This window comes from Saccopteryx bilineata, chromosome 2, assembly GCF_036850765.1.
Source record: "Saccopteryx bilineata isolate mSacBil1 chromosome 2, mSacBil1_pri_phased_curated, whole genome shotgun sequence".
Lineage (NCBI taxonomy): Eukaryota > Metazoa > Chordata > Mammalia > Chiroptera > Emballonuridae > Saccopteryx > Saccopteryx bilineata.
In genome coordinates, this window is record NC_089491.1 from 36172331 (window position 1) to 36200076 (window position 27746).

Genomic DNA, 27746 nt, shown 5'->3' on the forward strand with positions numbered 1-27746 from the left:
CTTTTTTAGAAGTTCTAAATTGACAGAAAAAGTGAGCAGATAGGTAGTAGAGTTCTCATATCACCCTTCCCACCCCCTTCAACTTTCCTATTGCTAACATCTTACTTTAGTGTGGTACATTTGTCAAAAGTAATGAGCCAACAATGACACATTATTAAAGTCCATGGTTTATTCAGATTTCCTTTCTTGTTACCTAATGTCCTTTTTCCATTCTAGGATCCTATCCAGGACACTTTGCTGAACTAAAAAGTGTTTACATCACTACCATAAATGAAAAGCTAGTGTTTTCTAATACATACTGAAACAACACATTTACGATACTACAAGCAAATAAACCTTTGTTGAAACCAGTCGCTTGGGGGAAATTTGTTATTGCACTTTAGCCTAACCAGCACAACCTGGTGTATTTTGATACATCCCTGTGCCTGTTCCACCTACAGTATATTAAACATGGACTTGTTGAGGCCATTGCCTCATTTTTTAACAGATGGAATTAAGGCCCTGATAGTAATGCTTGTTATGGCCCAGCAGGTAGAAGTCCACTGTATTAAATGCTAGGAGTGTATAGATAGGAGGGGTGTTACCTAGGGCTTGGGCAGTGGAGAAAGGAACAGCAGAGACACAAGGCCCATCTCCAAGTCACATGGAGGCAGCAGTGGAGGCCACAGAACAGCCAGCCTCATTCTGCTGTGGTTGGGGGATGATCCGGAAGTGAGAATGCACTGCAGTAGCCTCACTGCTTTATGGGCAGGGCTTGCTCTCCCAGTTAGCCAGACCTGCCTAAGAGAACCTATTCCAATGATTTTTTTTTTTCCCTTAACTGAGCCAAAATCTATCTGCCTGGCTAAATCCTACCCTTACTTCGGGATCTTATTTCATCACTTCCATCGAATACCCCCTCTGATCTCTTCAGATCTGCTAAATGCCCCTCCGTCATGTCTCATACCCCCTTTCCCCTTTATCCCCATGCTAGCACTGAATCTATCTGCACTGGAAAGGTCTACCGATTTGTCTGATTTCTCTCCCTCCCCTTGTCCTATGAAGTTATACCCTGCTGATCGTTGCATAGCACAGAGCAAGACTCACCAAGTTCTGATGCACGAATAGATGGACAGACGGATGGAAAAAGAAACAAACCCAACCCCATGTTGGAGGTATCTCTTCCCTCTGCGATTTGCAGATAGCATCCTTATCCCCTTGCGGGCTACCCTGCTGCTCCTGGCCTCCTCTCATACATACCAGTTTGCAAACCGTCTCCACACCATCCTTGGTCATTTCTCTAGACTCACTCCAGTGGTCTGAATGGAGAGCCTAGTTTAGGAGTCCACCTTGCATCTCAGGAGGCATGTCCCAGCTCTTCCGTGTAGCAATTATGGATCTGAAGATAGGATTCTCTAGGGTACTGTTTCCTTAGTCACTTTCAGTCTGCAGTAGCTAAGGGCCCCCTTTACAGGCTAACCTGCCACAGGTGAAGGCTTAACCTGGTAGAGCTCACAGGTCTCAGCTTCTCCCTACCAAAGCAGCGTATCCTGTGGCCTCCTTGGCCTTGCCTGCTGGCCAGTCAGGCCCAAACATTGACGCCTGTTGAGAGGAGGTATAAGCATAACGAAGACCCAACACAATTTCATCATCCAGGCCAACAAGTCCTGTTGAAGCCACTGCCCCGTGTCCACAGGAGGTCCTGAGCACAGGGAATGGTGGACATGGAGAAGCCAGACCAAACAAAAGCCAGAATTGGATCTTGGTACCGGACATGAGCCGTGTCCTCAGCAGCAGCTGTGGGCCCACCTTCTTCCTGCTCCTCCCTTCCAATAGTAGAGAGAAATCTTTTGTTTTTTCAAATGGCCCCTTGTGGTGGGCTCCCATGGGGCCTGCTGGGCTTGTTCCAACTTGGAGCTGTTTCTCCCAGTATGAACATGCTCACCCCATCCGTTTTCTCCCTTCCTGTCCAGAACTTTGCAGAGTACAGTTATGGCTTTTTGACTCTGGGGCCCACCCACCATGGTTAGCATCCTTTTAAATGAAGTAAAGCCTAGTATGGCCCTCCTGGTGCAATCTGAGCTACTCACAATGGTCACTTCTGCTCAGCACCCACTTCTTGCCTAGGTGCAGCTGAAGATCCTGTCTGATTATCAGGATGGTATTTCACTTCTTGGTTTTGGCCCATCATTCATGTCATCTATCTGTGTTCCTTGGATACAAAGGTGACTCTAGGGCTAGAGCAGGGAAAGTACAAGATGGCCGGAATATCTTGTGCCAGAAAATAAGGCAACTCCCTTAAAATGATGGGGATACAGGAGCTAGTTTGAAGGAACTCAGATTGGCCAAATGTGGTTCAATCTAAGCATCAAAATAAATGATAGTAACAATGTTCATGGAATAAGAATCTATGAGCTCATACTGGTAACTAAATGAACAAAAATATTTTAATGGGAGAAAAGGCGTCCCTTATCAATGAATGCCAATAATAAATGTATAAAAATAATGGAGTCAGAAAATCACGACTTTACAACCATCTTGGTACTTGATTCAGCAGGGATCAATACAGGCTGAAACACATGGGTAAAAGTTTGACAAGGAATAGGATATTAAGTCTCAAAGTAATCCCTCCACAAAATTTGTAACTTAATTACAAGAAAACTACCAGCTTCACAGTGGAGAGAACACCACCTTAACCAAGTAATAAAAGTTAACATCAGCAAGAACGAGATAAACCAACATCATGTACCTCTACTGTGATGTACTTGGGACACAGCATATCTGTGATATTTCTGCCAAAACTGTAGCTCCTGGTCATAATGAAAAAGACCCAACTTGAGGGACATGCTACAAAAATAACTGGCTTTACTCTTCAAACCACTGTAAGGAAAGTCAAAGGCTGAGAAACTGTTTCAGATTAAACAGGACCAAAATCTGAACATGAACTATGGGCTGAGTGACAGTATTGTATCTCTGTTCTCTCTCCTGCTTTTGATAAATGTACTGTCCTTATGAAAGAGAAAGTCCTTAAGACACACACACTGAAGTCCTTGTAAATAAAAGGACGGGATGCTTTGACAAAGTCTCAAATAGTTCACAAAGAAATACATAAATGAATAAGGTCTACCGGAAAGTTCTGTCCGATTTTGGAATAAAAATACAAATTTTTCTTACCGTCAATAAACTTTATTAAATAATATAATTGCCATTATTATTTATTTCTTGCCAGCGCAAGGGCTATTTGTATATCCCATTTTTGAAAAATGTTTTATCTTTTGATGCAAAAAATTGAACCTGTGCTTGTTTGATATCTTCATTTTTGAATTTTTTTGCCCTTCAAAAAATTTTGTAAGGACAAAAACAAGTGATAGTCGGAAGGTGCTAAGTCCGGGGAATACGGTGGATGCGACAGACATGCTTCTGTAGCATTTCTTCCTTGTTGAAATTCGTAATTACAGTGGCGTAAATGAACTTTATCAGTAGCCATGGGTACACTATCGCTTAACACATAAGACTAACGTGAATCAACTTTGTTTTAATTAATTTGCTACGTCAGTATGTATACATTAAGTGATAAAAATAGAGAGGCATACATGCGCCAAATAAACGTGCTTACGTGTCGAAACTTGTAATAGAAACGGACAGAACTTTCCGGTAGACCTGATATAAAGCAAACAATAAATGAGACATCCCAGTAACAGCTGGAGAATCTTGATAAAAGACACAAGTTCTTTGTACCATTCTTGCAACTATTTCTCTAAGTATGACATATCAAAGTTTTTAAAAGAAGACGCAAGAGTTTGATCTAATTAGCCACTTCCAGATTGGGGTCCTTTGTGTGTTCCCAGAGACAGATCAGGATATTATGCCTTTTGATGCAGTCACATACTTTATTTTCACAACAGCTGAGATAAGGATAAAGAAGCATTTAGATGTCCTGCTCACACCTCCAGTGGAGACAAATAGGCCACAAACGCCCACTACCCAGGGGAGAGACGAAGGGGACAAACCAGAGCATGAAAAACAGACTCTTTAGGCATGGCTTACTCTAGAGGTGGCTCTGATGACAGCTCTCAGGGCTGCAAGGAATACAAGGACCACCTGTCCCAAAGGTGTCATCTAAGACTCATTTCCACCATATCTTCCCTGGTGAACGGCCCAGCCGCTGTGTAAACTTCCTCTTTTCTCATTTGCGGAGACCAATTTTATTTTCCTTCCTTCACTGCTCCGAGTTCCCCAGCACTGAGCACTACAAACCTCAGCTGCTCTCAAAAGAGCCTTGAAGATCTGGGTGTTAGCCATGTGCCTCAGTCTCTGCGTGCCACGCTCCCATTCCTCAGAGCTCCCGGACCGACTTCTCACCTCCCCATGGCAGGTGAGCTTTGTCGTCAGGCGGCATCCACTCCCATTTCCTTCAGGTGTGCCGCCCTTAAGGCTTGCTGGAGAGCTGCAACCTATTCCCAAGACCGCCCTGCTGCTGGATTTTACATGCAAATTAGGTTCCTACATATGCACTCACAGCAGGAAGCAGGATGGAAGCCAGCTTCTTGATCTTTTGGTTGTCTGTTCATTTAATACTCACATTTGATAGAAATGTGAGTATTAAAAGCATGGGTGGGTTGGACTCAGGGTCAAGCCACCAGATTCATGAATTCAAGCAGTCGTGCGCAGAGGTGGCTTCTTGATGGCTGCAGGGCAACCCCAGCGGTGTGTTCTTGAACCAAGCAGTCTGGTGGCAACCCTGATTCCCACTCCTGCGGCCTTTAACAATTTTACATTTTATCCATGTATTAAACTCCCTTCCTCTTAAAATATCTAGTACAATTTGTTCTTTGTGATGAACTCCAATTCATACCCCTCAGAACTGTGACTTCAGAGCTAAGCGCTTCCCTCTACATGGCCTGAGCCAGACAGAGCAACTAGGATAACCACTGTCTCCCCATCAACGCAAGGGCTCTGCCTGTCCCTGCAGCCTCAAACTCAATCCCCATCACACTGGTGACCTGAGCCGCCTCTGCCAGCCCCGCTGGGCTGTCTCCTCACCACGTACTCCACTGGCCCTCCGCGACCTAAGTAAGCATGTCCTTCATATTTCTTTATTAACCTTTATTCATTAGCTTTGGCCCAGGGTTTAGCCGTGAGACCTTTGGCTCTGGTCTCCCAGGCCCCACCTCCCACATCACAGGTGAACCAGTACGAGAACCAGTAGCCATTTATAGTCACAGCAACTCTGAAGGAGGGAGGTGAAGTCCAATAGAATCATTTTGTTTTTGAGATGCTGGCTTGTGGCTTCATACTCATACCAAAGCAAGGCTTCTTCTTCATCTCTTTGCAAAAATAAAAAATGGACATGAACAGAAGCAGTGGCTACGAGTGGCCTAACTGCTCGGTCTAGGAGCGTAGCTCTAGTTCATTTTCCTCCTCTTTGACTGGTGGGCCAAGGTCTGGGCTGGAGGCAGCGGGATGCACAGGGTACCCAGTTTGTGCTCCTCCTCCACGCTGGCTGCCAGAAAGACCTTTCTTTTAGAGATCTTCAGCCTCAAGGCTTTTGCTATCTCCATCATCCTAAAGAACAAATACACAAACAAATGGAGTCTCCTCAAAGTCACTGCTCAAGGAGGGTTGGCAGAAGGGAGCAGCATACTTATGCCACAGGCGTCGAAGACAGAATCCCCAAACTGGCCACTGAGAAAGGGCCAGACAAGATCTCCCCCCGTCTCAGCCAACAATTTCATTTTAATGTGTTGCCATTAAAAAAATCCTTATATGTGATTACAAACCAGCTTATCTATGTAGATCCTATTAGTAAACTTTACTTCCTATAACCAGAATTGAACATGCTCCAACATGTTCTTATTTTAGATTTTATTTTTAAATTTTTTATTTATTCATTTTAGACAGGAGAAAGGGAGAGAGAGAGAGAAAGGAAGAGAGGAGGGGAGAGAGAGAGAGAGAAGGTGGGGAGGAACTAGAAGCATCAACTCCCATATGTGCCTTGACTAGGAAAGCCCAGGGTTTCGAACCGGCGACCTTAGCATTTCCAGGTCAACGCTTTATCCACTGCGCTACCACAGGTCAGGCGGTCAGGCTTATTTTAGATTTTCAACGTCACTGCCTGTGAGGATGCCATCTGCGGACAGCCATCGGAACCGTCCCTCTATGGACTGCTAGAAAGTCCAGACAGGTGTTTCACAGGCTCTCTTGAACATCAGGGTCCCTGGGTGTCAGATGCCCCTAAATTACTGACAAAGGCCAAAGGAACTAACTTTCAAGATCCTGGGAAGTTCTGACTCCTACTCTGTCTGAATCTCTTCTAGCAAGGCTAGAAAAGGCCTGAAAGGTCATCTCTGCCAACCCTCCCAGTCCAGTCAGAGAAGCCCGATGTGCCATCCCTGCCACACAGCAGCCCCCATCTGACAGCCCCTTCCATCTGACTCTGAGAAAGGTCCTTTTTGCTAAGCTGAAATTGGGTTCTTACATATCTCCCCACCCCTCAGGACCACACAGAATCTCTCTCGCCAGAGAAAGGTATTTGGAGACAGAGGTGGCTTGGTTACACAGGGACAGAATGCTATGGGAAGGCTCAAGTTTGAAGCCCAACTATTCCCCTTCTCGGTTGTGTGACCTTAGGAAAGACAGTGACTCCTCTGAACTGTAGGTTTTTAAATTGTTTTTTAGGGAAATCTGAAATATTATGATAGATTTATTTCTTTTAAGTAAGAGGAGGAGAGATAGACTCCTGAATGCACCTCAACCAGGATCCACCCAGCAACTCCAAAACTGGGGCCGATACTCGAATCAACTGAGCTAATTTTAGTGCCAGAGGCTGACACCCTTAGAACTCAGATAACCTTAGCACCCGGGGATGACACTTTAACCAATCAAGTCACTGGCTGTGAGAGGGGAAGAGAGAATGGGGAAGAGGGAGGGGAAGAGAAACAGATGGTCACTTCTCATGTGTGCCCTAACCAGGGATTGAATCCAGGACATCCACATGCCAGGCCAATGCTCTATCCACTCAGCCAACCAACCAGGGCCATGACAGATTTAATACTGTGCCTGGCATAGAGAATTGGCAGTCTGCAATGTCCAGCAACTCATCTAATCATTCGCTCAGTGACAACTGTCCTCTGGTCCCCTGCTTTCCCCTATTAAACACCCCCAGTTCTCTTCCGGAGCCTCGTGCTTTCCAGCAGTACTAGAAATACAGCAAAGCACCCTACGGGAGCTTTTTATTCTGCTGCGCTCACCTTCTTTCACTGAGCTTCAGATCCCTCTGTAACACTGTCAGGTCAATCTGGAAATCGTTTATGTGCAAGGCGAGTATGATCACATATGCGATGATCTTCGCCTTCATTGAATCAGAAATGAAGTTGCGTAAACTGCAAAATCAGTGGCAATAAAGAAGACACAAAATTAAGCTCTAAGGTGACTTCTCCAATAGCAAAATGAAAACACCCAAACGTATTCCCATAGGTACTCAATGTCTTCCTATCTTTGGGAGAAGAAAAGGAATTCAAACAACTCCTTGTCCTTCAAGGTGCTGGAGTCCTCACACAGAGGACAGTGAGCCAGTCCCAGTGCTCCCACCAAGGGGACAGAGAAGGCCACACCTACTACCCTAGGCACAGTGAGGGCCATGCATTGGCAAGGACCCTCGCTTCTGGCCCCATCTGCCCACCAGGGCTGCCAAGAGAGCGGTCACCCACCCTTAGTAGCTGATGATTCTTCCCAGTACACTCAGAGCAGGAAATACATTTCCAAGCAAACAGCAGGAAGAAAACCAGGTGCTGCTCGGGGTTCCTTGCCAGAACTGCCACACAGGCCTGCCCTTTCCCGCAACGCTGCCTTTCACTGAACACCGGGTCTGTGGGACAGTAAGGGTTGCTCAAAAGTTGTGCATCAAGTGAAAGACGTCTTTCTTGCTGGTCATACCCAGGGGAAGTGACCTTCTCCAAGGTAAGAGAGCACAAACTATAGTGCTTCTTAAACTTCAGCCCAGGACACAACGGCAGTCCTGTCTTCAGCTCAGTAGCTCTGTGGACATGCGTTCTCCCCAAGCTCCTACTCCTCACTGTCACCACCTCCCCAACCTGCTTTCTCTCTTTACAGGCAGAAGCCAAAGACGTCCTGCCTCCTGACCTGCCGTTGTTGTAGGTCAGGCAGGTGAAGTGCTTCAGCAGCTTGGTGTTGATGATGTGTGGAACTCCAGGCCTCAGGGCACCTACAATACAAAGTTGCACGTGACCAATTTTTGTCAAAACCCTCAGGCTCCCCAGCATCTCCACCAAAACGAAACAAAACAAAACAAAACAAAAAACCCCCTCAGGCCACATGCCATCCATGAGCTAGGAGAACCGAACAGCTGGGTCAGTGTAATGATCAAAACCATGTGGTGGCCTGACCTGTGGTGGTGCAGTGGATAAAGCGTAGACCTGGAAATGCTGAGGTCGCCGGTTCAAAACCCTGGGCTTGCCTGGTCAAGGCACATATGGGAGTTGATGCTTCCAGCTCCTCCCCCCTTCTCTTTCTCTGTCTCTCTCTCCTTTCTGTCTCTCTCTCTCCCTCTCTCTCTAAAAAATGAATAAATAAAAAATTAAAAAACAAAAAACAAAAAAAAAAACCATGTGGTAAGAGAAGCAGGGGCCCATGAAGCAAAATGACCACTTTCAAATGAAAATATGCTAATTAAATGCAACTGCCCGTGAGATATTTGCGATGGGACAATGTGATGGTACACTCCAATGAAGCCAACGGCTCAGAATTCACAAGACAGCAGAAAAGCAAAACAGACTGTGGAGAAAGCCCTGGGAGAGGAAAAGCAAGGAAGACTGAAATGTGAAAATAAGAATTAGGCAAGTACTGAAAAACAGACTTTTGGATGCCCAATTATAGTAATAAAACTGCATACACTTGGTGCCTAAAACCCCAAGTGTCTCCCGCTGGCTTTCCAACTCTGGATGGATGGATGTGGCAGCCATGGCCCTAGCTGTAGGTGACACTGAGTTACCAGCAGAAACTGGCTCTCTCCTCTCCTAGTCAGAAATAACACAACACAGCACAAACCAGTCACATGCCTTCATGGGCATGGCCACTTTTCTTCCTCTGTGACTGATGTTTGTCTAACAGTCCCTTAAAATTTTCTTTTGACTTGGAAACTACACATTGCTGAATGCAGAATAAAAATGAAGGTTAGCTACCAACAGTCACATAATCCATCCTGTCCCCATCAATGTCCTCTTGGCATGTCAGCAGTACCAATAGGACCCTCACAGTTACACGGTTAAAAATAAAGACCTGACCACACATAGCCATTTTCTTTTCTCATTGGAGCTGGTCTAAGAATTACAAATAATGGACTTGAAATAACTACAATCAAATGTCTATCATGGACTTACTTTTACGCTTAATCACTTTCTGTGATCGAAATTTGATGAGTGTGTCCAGAAACCATATGCATCGAGCCTGATGGTCTCGGCTCTCTTCATTTGATGGCAAAGACTTCAGAGCTTCTATGACAAAGCAGCAGTGGCTAAAACAAGGGAGAGAAAGGGAAGGCTGTGTCAGTTAAGACAAGCTCTGTCAGGAGCCACTCACTGCCACAGAATTAGAGCAGCAGGCACCTCCTCACACCTGTGATAGCTAAACAAGGGCCATCCACCAATCACCTTACAACAGGAGCAGGGGTTGATGCAGGGCCAGCAAAGGGCAAGCAGAGAAGAGATTTTAGGCTTTGTGGGTCACACAAACTCTGTAGCACTGTAGTGCAAAGGCAGCCATTGACAATACAAAAACGAATGACCACGGCTGTGTTCCAATAAAACTATCCACAGGCACCAGGCCAGACTGAGCACACAGGCCATAGTTTACCAAACCCAGATACAGTGGTTTGAAGCATAGGCTGTCAAGTCGGACTGCCTGGGTTAGAATTCCCTCTCTGCTTTTTGATGGCTTGGGCAATCTTCTGTACAGCTCTTTACATCTTTATCTATAAACCGAGGCCAATGATAATACCCTCCTCTTAGGGGTTTTTGTGGATTAAAAAAGACAATGCAAGTAAAGCACTTAGAACAACACTTGGCACCTGTAAGAGCTCAACCAACGTTAGCTATTATTTTTATTTTATTCATTTATTTATTTTTGGGACACAGAGAGCAAGTCAGAAGAGAGGGACAGATAGAGACAGACAGGAAGGGAGAGAGATGAGAAACATCAATTCTTCATGGTGGCACTTTAGTTGTTCATTGATTGCTCTCATACGTGCCTTGACTAGAGGGCTATAGCAGATCAAGTGACCCCTTGCCCAAGCCAGTGACCTTGAGCTTCAAGTCAGTGACCTTTGGGCTCAAGCCAGCGACCATGGAGTCATGTCTATGATCCCACACTCAAGTCGGTGACCCCATGCTCTTGCCAATGAGCCCGAACTCTGGTCAGGCAGCTTTTGTGTGTGTGTGTGTGTGTGTGTGTGTGTGTGTGTGTGTATTTTTCTGAAGCTGAAAACAGGGAGAGACAGTCAGACAGACTCCCGCATGCGCCTGACAGGGATCCACCCGGCATGCCCACCAGGGGGTGATGCTCTGCCCATCCGGGGCGTTGCTCTGTCACGACCAGAGCCACTCTAGCGCCTGGGGCAGAGGCCATGGAGCCATCCCCAGCGCCTGGGCCATCTTTTGCTCCAATGGAGCCTCAGCTGCAGAAGGGGAAGAGAGAGACAGAGAGGAAGGAGAGGAGGAGGGGTGGAGAAGCAGATGGGCGCCTATCCTATATGCCCTGGCCAGGAATCGAACCCAGGACCTCTGCACGCCAGGCCGACGCTCTACCACTGAGCCAACCGGCCAGGGCCAGCTATTATTTTTAATGTGCTGTTCTACCACTATCAGGATCCTAGACTTGAGGAGATAAAAAGGCTCTTCGAGATCATCTTGTCGCTCCATTTCATAGATAGAAAAAATGAGGCTGAGAGGGAAGACCACACAGTATATTCCACAGAACTCCAGCTCTCAGCCCTACCTCCGCCCCTGCCCTTGCCCCTGGGCCATAATCACATTAAGACAACTAAGAACCAGTAATGAGTTTTTTTGGAAATGGCTCTTTGGAGGAAACAAAAACGTATTTTCTAAGGCCTTCAACTTCACTGACCAGTAAAATTTCCAAAGAAAAATCAAGAAACCAACTTATGGTTGATAATTTTTTACTTTTCCAAGAAAAAATTATTTAGAAAACCCTCAAAAGCAAAAAAGTCCCAAAACCACCATAAAAGCTGTTTCAGTCGATAAAAAAGGGGAGGGGGGCCTATTATTGTATATTAATTATTTGAAATGTACAACGTTTAAAACACATAAATTGGCCCTGGCCGGTTGGCTCAGTGGTAGAGCGTCGGCCTGGCATGCATAAGTCCCAGGTTCGATTCCTGGCCAGGGCACACAGGAGAAGCACCCATCTGCTTCTCCACCCCTCCCCCTCTCCTTCCTCTCTGTCTCTCTCTTCCCCTCCCACAGCCGAGGCTCCACTGGAGCAAAGATGGCCCGGGCGCTGGGGATGGCTCCTCGGCCTCTGCCCCAGGCGCTAGAGTGGCTCTGGTCGCAACAGAGCGATGCCCCGGAGGGGCAGAGCATCGCCCCCTGGTGGGCAGAGCGTGGCCCCCTGATGGGCGTGCCGGGTGGCTCCCGGTCGGGCGCATGCGGGAGTCTGTCTGTCTCTCCCCGTTTCCGGCTTCAGAAAAATACAGAAAAAAAAAAACAAACACATAAATTTCGCTTCAGAAAAGCTCACCCCGCATGTCATCATGGATAAATCACATACTCAGCTAGCACCTACTATCGGGCTAGCACCTGGGCTCCATGGTGAAAATCAGCATCAAGCCCTGGCCGGTTGGCTCAGCGGTAGAGCGTCGGCCTGGCGTGCAGGAGTCCCGGGTTTGATTCCCAGCCAGGGCACACAGGAGAAGCACCCATCTGCTTCTCCACCCCTTCCCCTCTCCTTCCTCTCTGTCTCTCTCTTCCCCTCCCGCAGCTGGGGCTCCATTGGAGCAAAGATGGCCCTAGCGCTGAGGATGGCTCTGTGGCCTCTGCCTCAGGCGCTAGAATGACTCTGGATGCAACACAGTGATGCCCTAGATGGGCAGAGCATCGCCCCCTGGTGGGCATGCTGGGTGGATCCCGGTACAGCGCATGCGGGAGTCTGACTGCCTCCCATTTCCAGCTTCGGAAAAATGAAAAAAAAAAAAAAGAAAACAAAATCAGCATCAAGCTTAACATGGGGGAGTTAGTCCATCCCTAGTTCCCAGCCCAGCTACAGGACCTCCCCACCCTCTGCCCAGCCACAGGTTCCATGCACTGAGAGGCCAACTCTCTCCCTTGAATGTCACCCACAGCCTAGGGACAACAGGTCTAGAAGCTCAAAATTTATGAAGACACTGGCTTGTCTTTATTCAACAGTGATCCTCAATGACTAGCACCCAAAGGTCTGCTTCCTGTCTGACTGCCTCTGTGGCCCAACGATATTCCCCTTCAGACACTCCATCACCCATGTGGGGGTACCTGTTCTCTTCAGTCATCTTCAGTATTTCTTCTGACGTGACATTCCTGAAAGCTTCAGATGGGCTCCAAAGAGCTTCATACTCCGCCGGAGAAAGAACTAGTTACTGGTCAAGAACACAATCTGACCAAAATGGAAACATCTGACTAGCTAGATCAGCGATTTTCAACTGGTTGCCAAGAGTTTTTAAAACATAAAATACCTAACTATACTGCTCACAAAAATTAGGGGATACTTCAAAATGAGTATGAAGTGATAAAATATCCTTTAATTTTTGTGAGCAGTATATTTAGTTGGAGGCACTGACCTCTTTTCCCTTAGATCAGCGGTTCTCAACCTGTGGGTCGCGACCCCGGCGGGGTCGCGACCCACAGGTTGAGAACCACTGCCTTAGACTGTCAAATAAAATAATGACAACAGCCAACAAGACAATAGCCGTCCGGTGTGACTGCCCAGTCTTGTCATATAATAGAGTTATATGCATCTTATTGGTCATGTTGCATAGTAAGGTTGTGTCTGATAGTTAAACTTGGTACCAGAAATCCTACAATAGGTATAGGCTATATAGGTATGACTGATTTTTTTAAGTCACTTTGGAGCAAAAGGGTAGGTAATTACTACTTTTTTTTGTAGATCAAAATTATACCTATTTTTTTGTCAGATCAGCAAAAAATATATATATTTTGGTGTACTGCAGAATTTTAGTAATTATTTGTGTGCCATGAAATGAAAAAGGCTGAGAGTTGCTGAGCTATATTATCTCCTATTGGTATCATTTTATTTGTATTGATTGCCTTTTCTTTTTTTTTTTTTTAAGACAGAGAGAAAAAGGGTGAGACAGGAAGAGAATGCTGCACCCAATGAATGCTGCACTCACTGGCTGCTTCCCAAATGTGCCCTGACCAGGGACCAAACCTGCAATGTTGGCATTCAGGACGATGCTCTACCAACTGGGATAACCAACTAGGGCCTCTCTGGTGGCCTCAGTTTAGAGATGGGAAAGCTGAGGCTCAGAGAAGGGAAGATTACACAGCACTTTGGGGCAGAGCTGAGACTCAGTTCTCTAGACTCCCAGCTCAGACTTCATTCCCCATCAAGGTGGCTTTTCTGCCTTCTCTTTATCACAAAGCCACTCCAGGCATTTTCCATTTCATTAGACCCACAAGTAGGGAAATTTTACATTCCAACCCTTCCATTTATTTATTTGTTTATCGAATTTCTTTTTTAAGTGAGAGAGAGGAATGGAGAAATGAGAAGCACAACTCAGTTGCATCACTTTGGTTGTTCACTGATTTCTTCTCATATGTGCCTTGACCAGGGGGTACAGCTGAGCCAGTGACCCCTTACTCAAGCCAGCAACCTTAGGTTTCAAACCAGCGACCTTTGGGCTCAAGCCAGCAATCCTGAGATTGTGTCAATGATCCCACACTCAAGCTGGCAACCTTGGGGTTTCACACGTGGGACCTCAGTGTCCCAAGTCGACACTCTGTCCATGGTACCACCACTGGCCAGGCTCCAACCTTTCCTTTTACAAATCAGTCTGTCCTAGACTTTGGGCATTGGCTGACTTAAAGTCATGTTTGGACTATTCATGGAAACTGACCCCCACAGGGCTGAACTGTGGACATTTGGCATTTTGCTGGAAAATGAGTTTGAATTCCAGGAGCTGGGAAGCTGGTGCTGGAGCAAGTCCCTCAGCCCAGCTGATTCCCAGCTGACTTCCCAGCAATAGCACCGGGCAAATACAAAGGTCAGGATGTAGCTTCTATGAGTGTCATAGGACCACTGACACCCTCAGAGAGTCTGGCTACGCTGCTCATGTACATAACTCCCAAAGCATTTCTACTGCAGAAAGGATACTGTCTTCAAATTTATACACATCTTCAGGTCTGGCGGCATCAGCATGGCAAGGAGGAAGGCAGAGGGAGTCGTCTTGCAAGGTATCGTGGATGGCATCACTGACCAGAGCTTTTCGATAAAGGAAGAATCTGTGGGTATCAACTCATTTGGCCTCATGTTCCCCAATACTCTTTGCAACCTGTGTACTCGGATCATAACCAGCCTAGAAACCCCTAATCTGAATGCTCCTGCCAATGAGGCCAGATTTCCCATCAGGCTGACAGCTCCAGTTCTATGATGTCCATTCATGACACAGACCGAACTGAGCCTTAGAGAAGGTACATCCAGTGTGGTCTCCCCTCAAGTAACTTGCAGTGTAGTTGGGAGAGAGGTGTGCTCATCAATATTTACAATACAACACAAGAGAAACTAAAAATGAGGAATATTCAAAATAGCCTTTAATGGTTTAACTTCCAGAAAATTTCTCCATACACTATCAGTGAAAAAAAAAAAAATCAAATTATAAAACTGTAACACACAGGCCTGGCCTGTGGTGGCGCAGTGGATAAAGCATTGACCTGGAACACTGAGGTCGCTCGTTCGAAACGCTGGGCTTGCCTGATCAAAGCACATATGGGAATTGGTGCTTCCTGCTCCTCCTCCCTTCTCTCTCCCTCTCTTCTCTAAAATGAATACAATCTTAAAAAAATAAAAACTGTAACACACAAGAATAACCATGTAAGAATTAAGCATGTATACAGGTGAAGACAGAGAGGAAAATCATAACAGTTGGTCTGGTAGAATGATGAGAAAATGGGTGAACTATATATTTCTTTTTAGATGTCCTTTAATAGCTAAGAGTAGGGAGCATTTTAGATCTTGCTTCCCAAAAATTAAAAAAAAAATAATAGCTGAGAGTAAACCAAACAAAAAAATTCAGAAATTTACTTAAATATTAAAGTATGTCTTTGAAGCAGTGGTTCTCAACCTTTCTAATGCCGTGACCCCGCAATACAGTTCCTCATGTTGCAGTGACCCCAAACCAAAAAATAATTTTGGTGGCTACTTCATAACTGTAATTTTGCTACAGTTATGATTCGGAATGTAAATACCTGATATGCATTATGTATTTTCCGATGGCTTTAGGCGACCCCGCTGGGGTCGCAACCCACAGGTTGAGAACCACTGCTTTGAAGGAACAGACAGACATTATTTCTACATTTCTGGATGGGAGAATATAGTATTGTAAAGCTGTTAATTCCCCCTCCTTTTTTTTTGCGACACAGAGAAACAGAGGGACAGATAGGGACAGACAGACAGGAAGGGAGAAAGATGAGAAGCATCAATGCTTCGTTCCAGCACCTTAGTTGTTCAATGATTGCTTCCTCATAATGTGCCTTGACTGGGGGCTACAGCAGACCAGATGACCCCTTGCTCAAGTCAGTGACCTTGGGCTCAAGCTGGTGAGCCTTGCTCAAACCAGATGAGCTCGCATTCAAGCTGGCGACCTCAGGGTCTCGAACCTGGGTCCTCCCCGTCCCAGTCCAATGGTCTATCTACTGTGCCACTGCCTGGTCAGGCTCCTCTTATTAATCGCAACTGAATTTTGAGAGAACATAACAAAATAATTTTTAAGATCACCTTTAAGATCTCCTTGTGAAAAATAAGGAGACAGGAGAAAGATGAATTTACCCCGTTAGAATTGTAAAAGGACTAAACAAAAACATAGAAAAAACTTATGTTATCATAGGGTATGGAAAGATTTTCTTTTTATATGTGTGTGTATATTTTTTTAAGACTTTATTCATTTTCAGACAGAAAACAGAGAAAAAAAGAGAGAGAGACAGAGAGAAAGAGAGAGAGAGAAGGAGGGAGGAGCAGGAAGCATCAACTCTCATATGTGCCCTGACCAGGCAAGCCCAGGGTTTTGAACCGGCGACCTCAGCATTCCAGGTGAACACTTTATCCACTGCACCACCACAGGCCAGGCTGGAAAGATTTTCTAAAAATTACTAAAATAACATTTCAATGGAAAGACTGCTCTTATATAGACTTTCTGTTATGTTCTTTAATGGATTTGAACAATAAATACATTTTAAAATAATACTCAAGCTTCTGTGGAATTTAGGAGCAGAAAGAAACCCCCTGACCCCAAAGTGAAACACTGTCTTTAGGGGCTCAGTTCACCATCATCAAGCACATCAGCCTTGCTGACCAAAACCTCCCTGTGACTCAGAGAACTGGAGCCTTCTCCACTCTGTATCCTGCAGGCTGTAACGCTGACACCACGGGACAGCATGCATGTGCCCGTCTCCTTGCCTAGCTCCGTGACGTGACTGTGCACCCACTGAGAGCAGGCTGTGTCAGAGGTTCCTTACTGCTTCCAGAGCCTGTTCCCACAAAGGCCCTCGGGGAGAGGCAGGAAGAAATTCAGCCCTAACTCTCATCACTTCCCTCTACGGGGCAGGTAAAAGATCTCAAGAGAAGAGAAAACTGTCCCTGTGAGCAGATTCTTACCCCAAGTTCCAACAGCTTACCAGTCACACCCTTTGTACCAATGATCCTCTCTGCGGCTTTAGCTACTGCATGATTCAAAGATTCATTGCCAACTTTGTTCATTCTCCTGGAGTTCAGAGCCCGCTTCTGTTTGGTGGTACCAAAGGCTTCAATGCAAAAGTCCATCTGTGCGGGAGACAGATTTGGTTACTAAGGTCAGGCTGGGCACCACTACTTCTAGCTGTGTGACTATGGGGAAACTGTCAGCCTCTCTGAGCCATCATCACCTCACCTATAAACTGGGCTGAATTATAGCTATCTACCTCTTAGGCTTGTTGTAAGAATCAAATGATATTAACAGATCCAAAGAAGTCTCTTTGTGAATAGTAATAGGCCATTTACAAATCAACATGCCTCCATCCATAAAATGTCAAGAATTAGGGCTGATAAATCTTTGGCACATCATTTAACATTTTCCAATCCTACTTGCATAACAGATATTGCTAATAGAGTACTCACTCCTTTCCTCTGAGCTGAAAGATAGCCTCACACCCTTTCTCACTGAAGATGCAATCAGTTCACATCTTGGGGTGAAAGAGCTTTGTATTATAGGAACATTCTACATTGAAAACCCTAAAGTTTACTTTGTTTTCTTTTTTTTTCTTTTTTCTTTGTGGTAGAGACAGAGAGAGGGACAGATAGGGAGGGACAGATAGGGACAGACAGACAGGAAGGGAGAGATGAGAAACATCATCAATTCTTCGTTGCGGCTCCTTAGTTGTTCATTGATTGATTTCTCATATGTGCCTTGACCGGGGGGCTATAGCAGACCGAGTGACCCCTTGCTCGAGCCAGTGACCTTGGGCTCAAGCTGGTGAGCCTTGCTCAAACCAGATGAGCCTGCGCTCAAGCTGGTGACCTCAAGGTCTCAAACCTGGGTCCTCCAAATCCCACTCTGATGCTCTAACCACTGCACAACCACCTGGTCAAGCAAGTTTACTTTGTTTTAATATTATATAAAATTTTCAGGCTACAACCAATATTCTCTGAAACATGGATTAACTCTTCAAAACAAGTGTTATGCTACCCCAGAGAACCAGAACATTGGCACCGAGCTGTGTATAGACAGATGGACTGCTCTCTGTGAGGCTGATGTGGCTTCTGCAGGTAGAAAACTATCTAGACAACCCCAGAATGAATGAGCTAGGAGCAGCCAGGGAACCCGTGTCCAACCCTCACCCAAGGCCCAGAGGAACCTGTTCAAGGTCCGCGTCTTCATTTCCATCCCACACTCACCTTTTCTCTAAAAGTTTTGCTCTCACTCTCTAATGGCAATTCACTCTCAATTGGTTCATCTATCAAAAAAAAAAAAAAAAAAAAGCAAAATGTAAGGCTTACAGATAGAAATAGAGTTTGGTATTTATTTAATAGTTAATCTAAAAAATAAAACAGATTTATTTACTCCAGGACTTCTAAGAGCTTAACATGAGAGAATAGTGAACACTGAGTATGTACCTTAGCATGACTTAGAGAATATGGAGAATTAAGAAGTCAAACGAGCTTGACTGGTGGTGGTACGGTGGACAGAGCATTGACCTGCAACACCGAGGACCCAGGTCTGAAACTCCGAGGTCACCAGCTTACCCATGGGATCATCAAAATGATCCTGCGGTCTCTGGCTTGAGCCCAAAGGTTGCTTGTTAGCGTGAGCAAAGGGGTCACTGGCTCAGTCTGAACGTCTCCACCCCCCAGGTCAAGGCATGTATGAAAAGCAATCAATGAACAACTAAAGTGACGCAACTATGAGTTGATGCTTCTCATCTCCCTTTCTCTCTCTCTCTATTAAATTTTTTTAAAAAGAAGTCAAATGAAAGGGCCATCTAGTCCAACCTCTTTATTTTACCAATAAGGAGAAATGAGGCCTCCAAATGAAATGACTTGCTCCAGGTCAATACACTGGATATAATAAACCAATATTTATACATTTCTTACTTACAAGAACAAAAATGTATTTAACCAACAAATTAATGAATAATTTTTTTTTTTTTGCTTCCTTGAAATAAGAGCATGGAGAGGATAATTTAAATGTAGTTAAATCTGTTTGCAAAGCAAGAAATTCTTAACCTAGAGATTGTGGTCCCCTAGGAAATTCACAGATAGGTTCTAAGACTCAAGGGCCCTTTAAAATTTTATGTAAAATATTACACATATTTTGTATAGTATGCACGTTTCCAGGAAGTAGGTCCAATTCCTTATCAGATTCTCAAAAAGGTGGGAGGAACTGTTGCTTTGAGAGTATAAAGTCAGAACTAATGCTTCTAAATATAGCAGGCAGATTCACCATGACTCTATATATATATATATGGTCTTCAGTATTTAAGAGTTGGGAACAGGGCCCTGGCCGGTTGGCTCAGTGGTAGAGCATCGGCCTGGCGTGCAGGGGACCTGGGTTCGATTCTCGGCCAGGGCACACAGGAGAAGCGCCCATTTGCTTCTCCCCCCCTCCTCCCCTCCTTCCTCTCTGTCTCTCTCTTGCCCTCCCACAGCCAAGGCTCCATTGGAGCAAAGATGGCCCGGGTGCTGGGGATGGCTCCTTGGCCTCTGCCCCAGGCGCTAGAGTGGCTCTGGTCGCGGCAGAGCGATGCCCGGGAGGGGCAGAGCATCGCCCCCTGGTGGGCAGAGCGTCGCCCCCTGGTGGGCAGAGCGTTGCCCCTGGTGGGCGTGCAGGATGGATCCCGGTCGGGCGCTTGCGGGAGTCTGTCTGACTGTCTCTCCCCGTTTCCAGCTTCAGAAAAATACAAAAAAAAAAAAAAAGAGTTGGAAACAGGACCCGCTTGAGTCTGACCCTCTTATCTTTCATTCTGGAAACTTTCACTCTATCCCTGGGCATTCTGTTGACAGAGCAGAGAAGCAATGCAACCTCTCCCACTGGATTAGGGGAAAAGGGGATCTTCTCCCAAATTACAAAGTGTAGAGACTTTTAACCAGTTATACATTTCTTACTTACAAGTTACTTACATGAAAGTTACTGTCCAACATATAAGCAACTTTCAGCACCTTCTGGAGATTCTAAAATCTCTACCCCAAGTAGAAGAGCAAGAATTAAGAAAAGCCTTCAATTGAAAAGGATATCAGACACACCCTCCAATATTCTGCTCTGATCACTGCTCAACACACTTTAAGATTAGTTTCTGACCCTAGACCGGTAGCTCAGTCAGAACACCATCCTGATATATCAGCGTTGTGGGTTCAATCCCGGTCAGAGTACATACAAGAATCAACCAATGAATGCATAAATAAGTGGAACAACAAGTTTCTCTCTCTCCCCCTCCCTTCTTCCCTCTCTAAAATTTTAATATATATATATTAGTTTCTGATCTCAAGTCTATAAACACTGTGGGGGCAGAATCTGTCTGTTTTGCCACATCCACAGCCCCTATTTTGTGCCTGGAGCATAGTAGGTCATCAATCAATACATGTTGAGTAAAAACTCTTAAAACCTGTTCAAATTTAAAAAAAAAAATAACAGAAAGGTACCCCTTTAAAAATAACTACAAAATGTGTTTAACAGGCCCTGTTCAGTTGGCTCAGTGGTAGAGTGTTGGCCCAGCATGTGGATGTCCCAGGTTCCATTCCTAGTCAGGGCATTCAGGAGAAGTAACTATCTGCTTCTCCATCCCCCTTTCTACCCCCCCCCTTCCCCCTCCCACAGCCATGCTAGATTGGCTCCAGTGAGTTGGCTTCTGGGGCTGAGGATAGCTTTCTGGCCTCTGCCTCAGCTGCTAAAAATAGCTTGGTTGCTGAGCAACGGAGCAATGCGCCAGATGGGCAGAACGTTGCTCCATAGGGGCCTTGCCTACATCCTCTGCTCTCACTTAATTTAAGAAACAAAAAATCTGTTTAATAAATAAAAAACTCAAACCAACGCATCCAGCAAACCTAAAATATGCGGCAATTCTGTGAGCCTTGACTGGGACCTACCTGCAAACAGTGGCTGCATGTTGAACACTTCAGCATCATATACCTCCATTTGACCAGAGGTTTTGTTCAAAATTCCCACAAAGTGCCTGAATAAAGAAGGAATAATACCAGTGACAACGGATTATTCAAATGGTATTGTATATACAACTTCCCTTTCCCTGCTAAAAACTTCTCAACCTTCCTTCTTCACTACACCTTTCTGGTAGCTGATCACATTTGGGCTCACTGCTGCAGAGGAAACCCTTTGAGGATGTAAGAATGAAGAATTATACTAGAATTTACTGCACACATAAATTTCATAAGGCAAGGACAAGTACAGCGTTGGTAATTATAGGGAGACCAGTACAAACTAAAGAATCTTTGTAAAAGGATAATGCAGTGCTAATAGTTTTAAGCATATACTCATTAATATGACTTCTATCAGGGTGGCCCCGTGGGGTTCTGAAAGGGCCTTGTTTGTGATTCCCTATTGGATACTATCACAGGGTCACTGTCTTGCATTATGCTAGCCCCAGGCAGTCATAGACTGTTCAGGCTGGGCAATCTTCATTGGGGTGGGGGATATAATTCAGCAGGAGAGACTAGGATCAGTGAAGGGCAAAGTTGCCCAAAGTCAGCCAGCCAATCAACGGCAGAAACCCCAGAGACTTTAACCCTATCAAATCCTTGTCTTGTAATTAGTCCTAAAGCAGATTTTTGGTAAGCTTTGAAATACTGATCATATATTCCATATTAGCTAAGAGAGCTGCCTTTTGGAAACAAGATTATAAATAAGCCCTGGGGAAGTAATGTACAGTATGGTGGGTATAGTTAACAATACTGTATTGTATATATATATATATATATATTTTTTTTTTTTTTTTTATTCACTTTAGAAAGGAGTGAAAGAGGGAGAGAGAGAGAGAGAGAGAGAGACATAGAGAGAGAAGGGGGGAGGAGCTGGAAGCATCAACTCCCATATGTGCCTTGACCAGGCAAGCCCAGGGTTTCGAACCGGCGACCTCAGCATTTCCAGGTCGACGCTTTATCCACTGCGCCACCACAGGTCAGGCCTGTATTGTATATTTGAAAGTTGCCAAGAGATTAAATCTTAAAAGTTCTCATCACGCCTGACCAGGCAGTGGCACAGTGGATAGACTGTTGGACTGGGATGCCGAGGACCCAGGTTCAAGACCCCGAAGTCGCCAGCTTGAGTGCGGGCTCATCTGGCTTGGGCAAAATAAAAAATGCTCACCAGCTTAGACCCAAGGTCGCTGGCTCAAGCAAGGGGTTACTAGGTCTGCTGAAGGCCTGCAGTCAAGGCACACATGAGAAAGCAATCAATGAACAACTAAGGTGTCGCAACGAAAAACTGATGATTGATGCTTCTCATCTCTCTCCATTCTTGTCTCTCCCTATCTATCCCTCTCTCTCTCTCTGTCCCTGTAAAGAAAAAAATAAAAATTAGAAAAAAAAAAGTTCTCATCACAAGGAAAAATAATCTTAACTATGTCTGGTGATGGATGTTGACTTATTTAGGTGATGATTGCATTATACATATATCTAATTATTATGTTGTACACCTAAAATTAATATGTTACATGTAAACTATATCTTAATTTAAAAAAATTAAGAATATTAAAAACCAATGAGGTTTTTAGGAAATTCAACAAATCTTAAGTCAATTTTCTTTTCAAGAATGTCTACATGCAGGTGTGAGGCCTCTGGGTATGGGAACAGAAGACTTGGTAAACCTCTCAAGATTTACCCCACTGCCCCTAAAATAAAGACCAAGAACAGCAGTGCCAGGGTCACCACCACTCCCCTCCCCTTCCAGCTGCCCCTTCCCCTCTCCCTACCTGCACATATTGTTGCATTTGAGGGCTGCACTTCCAAAATTGTTTCCCACATAAGAAAGTCTGTCTGTTTCAGCTGCCTAAAATACAGAGGGAGAAAAGCTTCATTACAACCAGTGTTGAAAGGTTCTAAACATCTTGTCTCCCTTTTCTGCAACTGTAAAAAGCTTTAGAATCCAAACCACAGAGGATTAGAACTAGAGAGCCTCTGGAAGACAATCTAGCCCCACTATCTCTAAGTGAACTTGGGGTTCCGTGAGGGGAAAGACAAGCTTTAGAAAAGGAAGCCCCAGATAGTGCTGGCTTCTAATGGGTCTGAAAAGTTCTTGGGGAAGCTATACCACAGGACTTGGGAGAGGCCCTAGACTCTCCACACTTACAGACATGCAATAAAATGATCCTGCAGGCAACCTCCTGGGTCTGAAGTCCAAGACGTTCTTAAACTTCTTTGCCCACCTCTCCTATGACTGCTCCTTACATGCTTAGGATACACGGAAATAGCTGACTCACTCCCCAACTACAGCCAAGCTTTCCTCTTTCCCCATGTTTGCCTTTGCTATTCTCTTCACTTGTAATTCTCAGCCTCAGCTGTCAAAACCTCCTGCATCCTTCAGAGCTCAGCTCCATGTGCTCCCCCCCCCCAGCATTCTGGCAAACGGAGACTTAAGACTCTGCCTTGTAATCTCCCTCCCTCAGGCCCTGAGCTTTGACTACTTGCATGAGTGTCTCTCATATCCAGTTCCACCTCTCTATGGAGTTCTTTGTACCATCACATGGAACGTTCTTTTAAGTCTGAAATTGGGTAAAATTTCAAAGAACTCTTCAGAGCAGTGGTTTTCCCCCAGGGAAACCCCTTCCAGGGGTATCTGGGACTGTCTGACATTCTGGTTGTCACAACCAGGATGGGCTACTGGTATTTAGTGGTAGAGGCCAATGCAGTTATTAAACATCCTGTGATGCACACGGCTGCCCCTACAAAGAGTTACCTGGGTCAAAACGTCAATAACACCAAGGTTGAGAAACCCCATTCTAGAGAACAAGCTCCCAGAGCGGGGACACGTAGGGAATCAATCACCCATCTAACCTTGAACCCTCTATGACTTGGATTGAGGAACTTTAGTTAAAAGCCCTGAGTGAATGTCTCTTGGATGCAAACACCAAGAAAGTGTGAGTGGGTGACCTTTGTGCAGACACAAAGGAATGCCTGTGAATGAGCTTTAGAAAATTAGCCTAGAGGTTCTGGATTGCCCCTTCCTTTGTGCTTGTTAATTAGTAAAAGAAAGGAATGTACTGACCAATTTAGCCCTTTCTCCATGTCAGCAAATCAGCCATTAATCCCTCTTCCCCCTGGTCACCTAATCTCCCTCCCTTGTAATTCCGTTACCACTGTTCTGCTTCTGATAATAAAAGCTAAGGGAGAAGAAGATTCAGGAGGTCTCTCTTTGCCTCCCTTGGCAGGTCTCCCTCTCTCTTCCTCTTGACATAAGTTTGTGTCTTGAGTAGGTTTTTTCCCACACGACACTGGTAGTTCCCAGTGGGCTGGAGTACTATAGGGCCAGGTCTGATTTAGCAGTTTCTCTAGCTGCTTACAGCACAGGGTCACAGTAGGTGCTCAATAAATACTTGCTGCATGAACTAATGAATGAAAGGCTATCACTTCACCAGAAGTACCAAACTGAATGGAGCCTGTCTTTACACCCCATGTTTGTCTGCTGGGGCTCAGAAGAGCTCTTCAAAGATTCATTTGCTATCTCCTCCCTTTCTCCTCTCACTCCCTCCTACATCCACCACAGGGGTCTACTGAGGCCTGCAGAGTGGAGGCAACTGGCCACTGCAGCACTCACCAGGATCCGATGTCTCCTCTTCCTGGGATTTGTTGAGTCGTTGCTCTTGTACAAGGTAAAGTGAATGTTACTTGGATTCTGCAACTTTCCATTGGAGAACCGAGCTGTAAGATCACAGCCCAAGGATAAGATGAGATCAGAAGGAATCACAATGTATGCTGGGGAGGAACAGGACTGTCAATGGGAATGAGAGATTGGAGGAATGAGAAGGGCAAGGAAACACAGGCCCCAACCGGAATGGGGACTGAAGGAGGTCCTGGTCCACTTGGGAAGAGAGCATGGGGAGTGAGGGGAGTCCTAGGGAGGGGCTGCGACAGGAGGGAGTAGGGGAATGGCACCGACTGAGGTGGCCTCGTATAGACCTGCAGAAACAGGAGGGTATCCCTGCCCAGTGGAGATAAAGAGATAGAACAGGTCAAAGACCTGGTGAGTGAGGGTATAAATCCTGGGCAAATCCCTTTGGGAGGGGATGATTGGGATGTCCTTATCCAGGTGGGATGGTAGGATGACGCAGAAGCTCTGGCCGAACCCCAAGTACTGGCGGGCAGTAAGGGGGTGGGGAGGTGTTGGCCCAAATAGGAAAGGGACCTGGCGGGGGCAAGAGGAATGTAAAGGTACGGAGACGGAAGGGGGAGTTATGGGGGGAACACTGCTCCAGCTCCGCAGTCTTTACCTAGTATAGCTCTCTGGCTCTCGCCGGGCTCCCCACAATACAGCCACTTCGCACTCGTCAACACCGCCCCCGCCATCCCGCCTTTCGGGCTGCGGAGTCCAGGAATTAAAAGTCTCACCACCAGCCTGTTCACCCCACACGCAGAGGTAGCGCGGCGGGACGGAAAAGGCCTGACTTCTCCGGGCACCCCCTCCGCGCAAGCGCAGCGGCTTGGCTCCGCCCCACAAGACACCGCCCCCTCCACGCCCTTGCCGGGAACGCTGAAACATGCTATTCCCGCCCACCCTCCGCCCCGCCCCTCCACGCGATGAGGCGTGGTCTGCACACAGTGCATCGCCCCATCCTTGGCCCGCGTTGCCGAAGCGCAACGCTTAGTTGGCTCAGCATTTTGCCTGCGCCGTTAGGGTTGTGGTGGGACAAGGGACCGAAGCGCCTAAAAGTCTTGCATTTTCTGCCTAACAGTCCTGTGGGGGTGTTTTGGTACTGTTGAACCACAAGAATCCGAATTGACTCTCTCTTCTCCAAATCTCCTTTAAAATTCATCCTCTCCCCACGCACACTCAGGATGCTCTGACTAACCCTTTAAACCTGAGAGCTCTTGTGCTTTTCCTGATCTCAAACAGGAACATTGCAAGTACAGTGCAAAAAACTTTTTTTTTGGCCCTGAACCTTTTAAAGTATATTTTCAATGCCTCATATTTTCTACAAACAGGGATGTTTCCTAAGTAAGTACATATAACCATCAAAATAAAATTAATATTGATAGGATACTATCATATAATCATCACACTCCATTTAAGTTCATCAGCTGTCCTAATAATATTTTTATAGCATAAAAGATCCTGTCTAGAATCACATGTTGCATTGGGCTGCCACAGCTCTTTAGTCCTCTTCAACCTGGAACAGTTCCTCACTCTTACTTTGACTTTTATAAACCTTGACAATTTAAAAGATTATAGACCAGTAATTTTGTAGAATGTCCTTCAACCTGGTTTTGTCTAATGTCTCCAACTGATTAGTTGCAGGTTATACATCTTTGGCAGGAATATCACAGATATGAAGTTGTTTTCACTGTAGCGTATCAGGTAGCACACAATTTCAGTTTGTCCCATTTCTGGTTATATTAACTGTGATCACTTAATTCAAGTGGTTTCAATCAGGTTTAAGTGGTAGCAACCAAAAAAAAAGCTATTCTTGGCCTGACCTGTGGTGGCGCAGTGGATAAAGCGTCGACCTGGAAATGTTGAGGTCGCCGGTTCGAAACCCTGGGCTTGCCTGGTCAAGGCACATGTGGGAGTTGATGCTTCCAGCTCCTACCCCCTTCTCTCTCTCTGTCTCTTTCTCCTCTCTCTCCCTCTCTGTCTCTCTCCTCTCTAAAAATGAATAAATAAAATAAAATAAATTAAAAGAGTGCTAAAAAAAAATAAATAAATAAAATAAAAATAAAAAAGCTATTCTTTCCCCTTTGCAATTAATAAGCATTTTGTGGGCAGGTACGTAGAGACTAAGTAAATATCTTGTTCATCATGCTTTCAATTTATTCATTTATATATTTATATCGGTATGGACTTGTGGATTCCTACTTTATTCAATAGATTGGAATATGCCACTATTATCACTTTTTTATCTTTTTTTTATAAATATATCTTTTTATTTATTTATTTATTTTTGCTTTTATTAATTTTTAGAGAGGAGAGAGAATGAGAGAAAGAGAGAGAGAGAGAGAGAGAGAGAGAGAGAGAGAGAAGGGGGAGGGAGGAGCAGGAAGCATCAACTTCCATATGTGGCTTGACCAGGCAAGCCCAGGGTTTTGAACCGTCGACCTCAGCATTCCAGGTCAACACTTTATCCACTGCGCCACCACAGGTCAGGCCTTTCTTTTTTTTTTTTTTTTTTTTTTTTGTATTTTTCTGAAGCTGGAAACGGGGAGAGACAGTCAGACAGACTCCCGCACGCCCACCAGGGGGCGACGCTCTGCCCACCAGGGGGCGATGCTCTGCCCCTCCGGGGCGTCGCTCTGTTGCGACCAGAGCCACTCTAGCGCCTGGGGCAGAGGCCAAGGAGCCATCTCCAGCGCCCGGGCCATCTTGCTCCAATGGAGCCTCGCTGTTGGAGGGGAAGAGAGAGACAGAGAGGAAGGAAAGGGGGAGGGGTGGAGAAGCAGATGGGCGCTTCTCCTGTGTGCCCTGGCCGGGAATCGAACCCGGGACTTCTGCACGCCAGGCCAACGTTCTACCACTGAGCCAACCGGCCTGGGCCTGTATCTTTTTTTTTATCACTTATTTTTATGTTTGTATTTTACCAGATTAGGCCAGTGGGAACCTCCTCAAGCTGGTTTCTGAATCATCACTAATCCTAAGGGACTAGCATAGGGACTGGAATTCAAGATGCTTGAGTTGGTTAAAATTAACAGACAGGTTTACACATAGTAGATTCTCTGTGTATGGTCTACGGCCATACTACCCTGAACACGCCCGATCTCGTCCGATCTTGGAAGCTAAGCAGGGTCAGGCCTGGTTAGTACCTGGATGGGAGATTCTCTGTGTATGTTGTTTGGTTGAA

The 27746-nt window shown here is 45.5% G+C and overlaps 2 protein-coding genes across 3 annotated transcripts in view; one reads left to right on the forward strand and one right to left on the reverse strand.

Annotated features, from left to right (window-relative positions):
- Window positions 1-4236, forward strand: part of FBXO10 (F-box protein 10) — a 51300-nt gene extending 47064 nt beyond the window's left edge. Inside the window, exon 12 of the mRNA XM_066256720.1 lies at window positions 217-4236. Coding sequence (XP_066112817.1) covers window positions 217-302 — 86 coding nt within the window. The 3' untranslated portion in view covers window positions 303-4236. The remainder of the gene's footprint in view (window positions 1-216) is intronic.
- Window positions 4237-5053: 817 nt separating this feature from the next.
- POLR1E (RNA polymerase I subunit E) lies at window positions 5054-25381 on the reverse strand. 2 transcript variants are annotated; one of them, XM_066256734.1, is made up of 12 exons: window positions 25185-25381; window positions 24512-24669; window positions 22671-22747; window positions 20833-20918; window positions 18148-18206; window positions 16893-17037; window positions 14377-14484; window positions 12519-12615; window positions 9378-9511; window positions 8122-8203; window positions 7230-7361; window positions 5054-5544 (listed from the first exon to the last, which is right to left on the reverse strand). In XM_066256734.1, exons 1-12 carry the CDS (start codon window positions 25258-25260, stop codon window positions 5385-5387), a joined length of 1314 nt encoding a protein of 437 aa, XP_066112831.1. In that variant the 5' UTR covers window positions 25261-25381; the 3' UTR covers window positions 5054-5384. The 2 variants fall into 2 exon arrangements, with proteins under 2 accessions (XP_066112831.1, XP_066112832.1); XM_066256735.1 differs by having other exon boundaries at window positions 24512-24615; window positions 25185-25378.
- Window positions 25382-27746: the final 2365 nt, after the last annotated feature.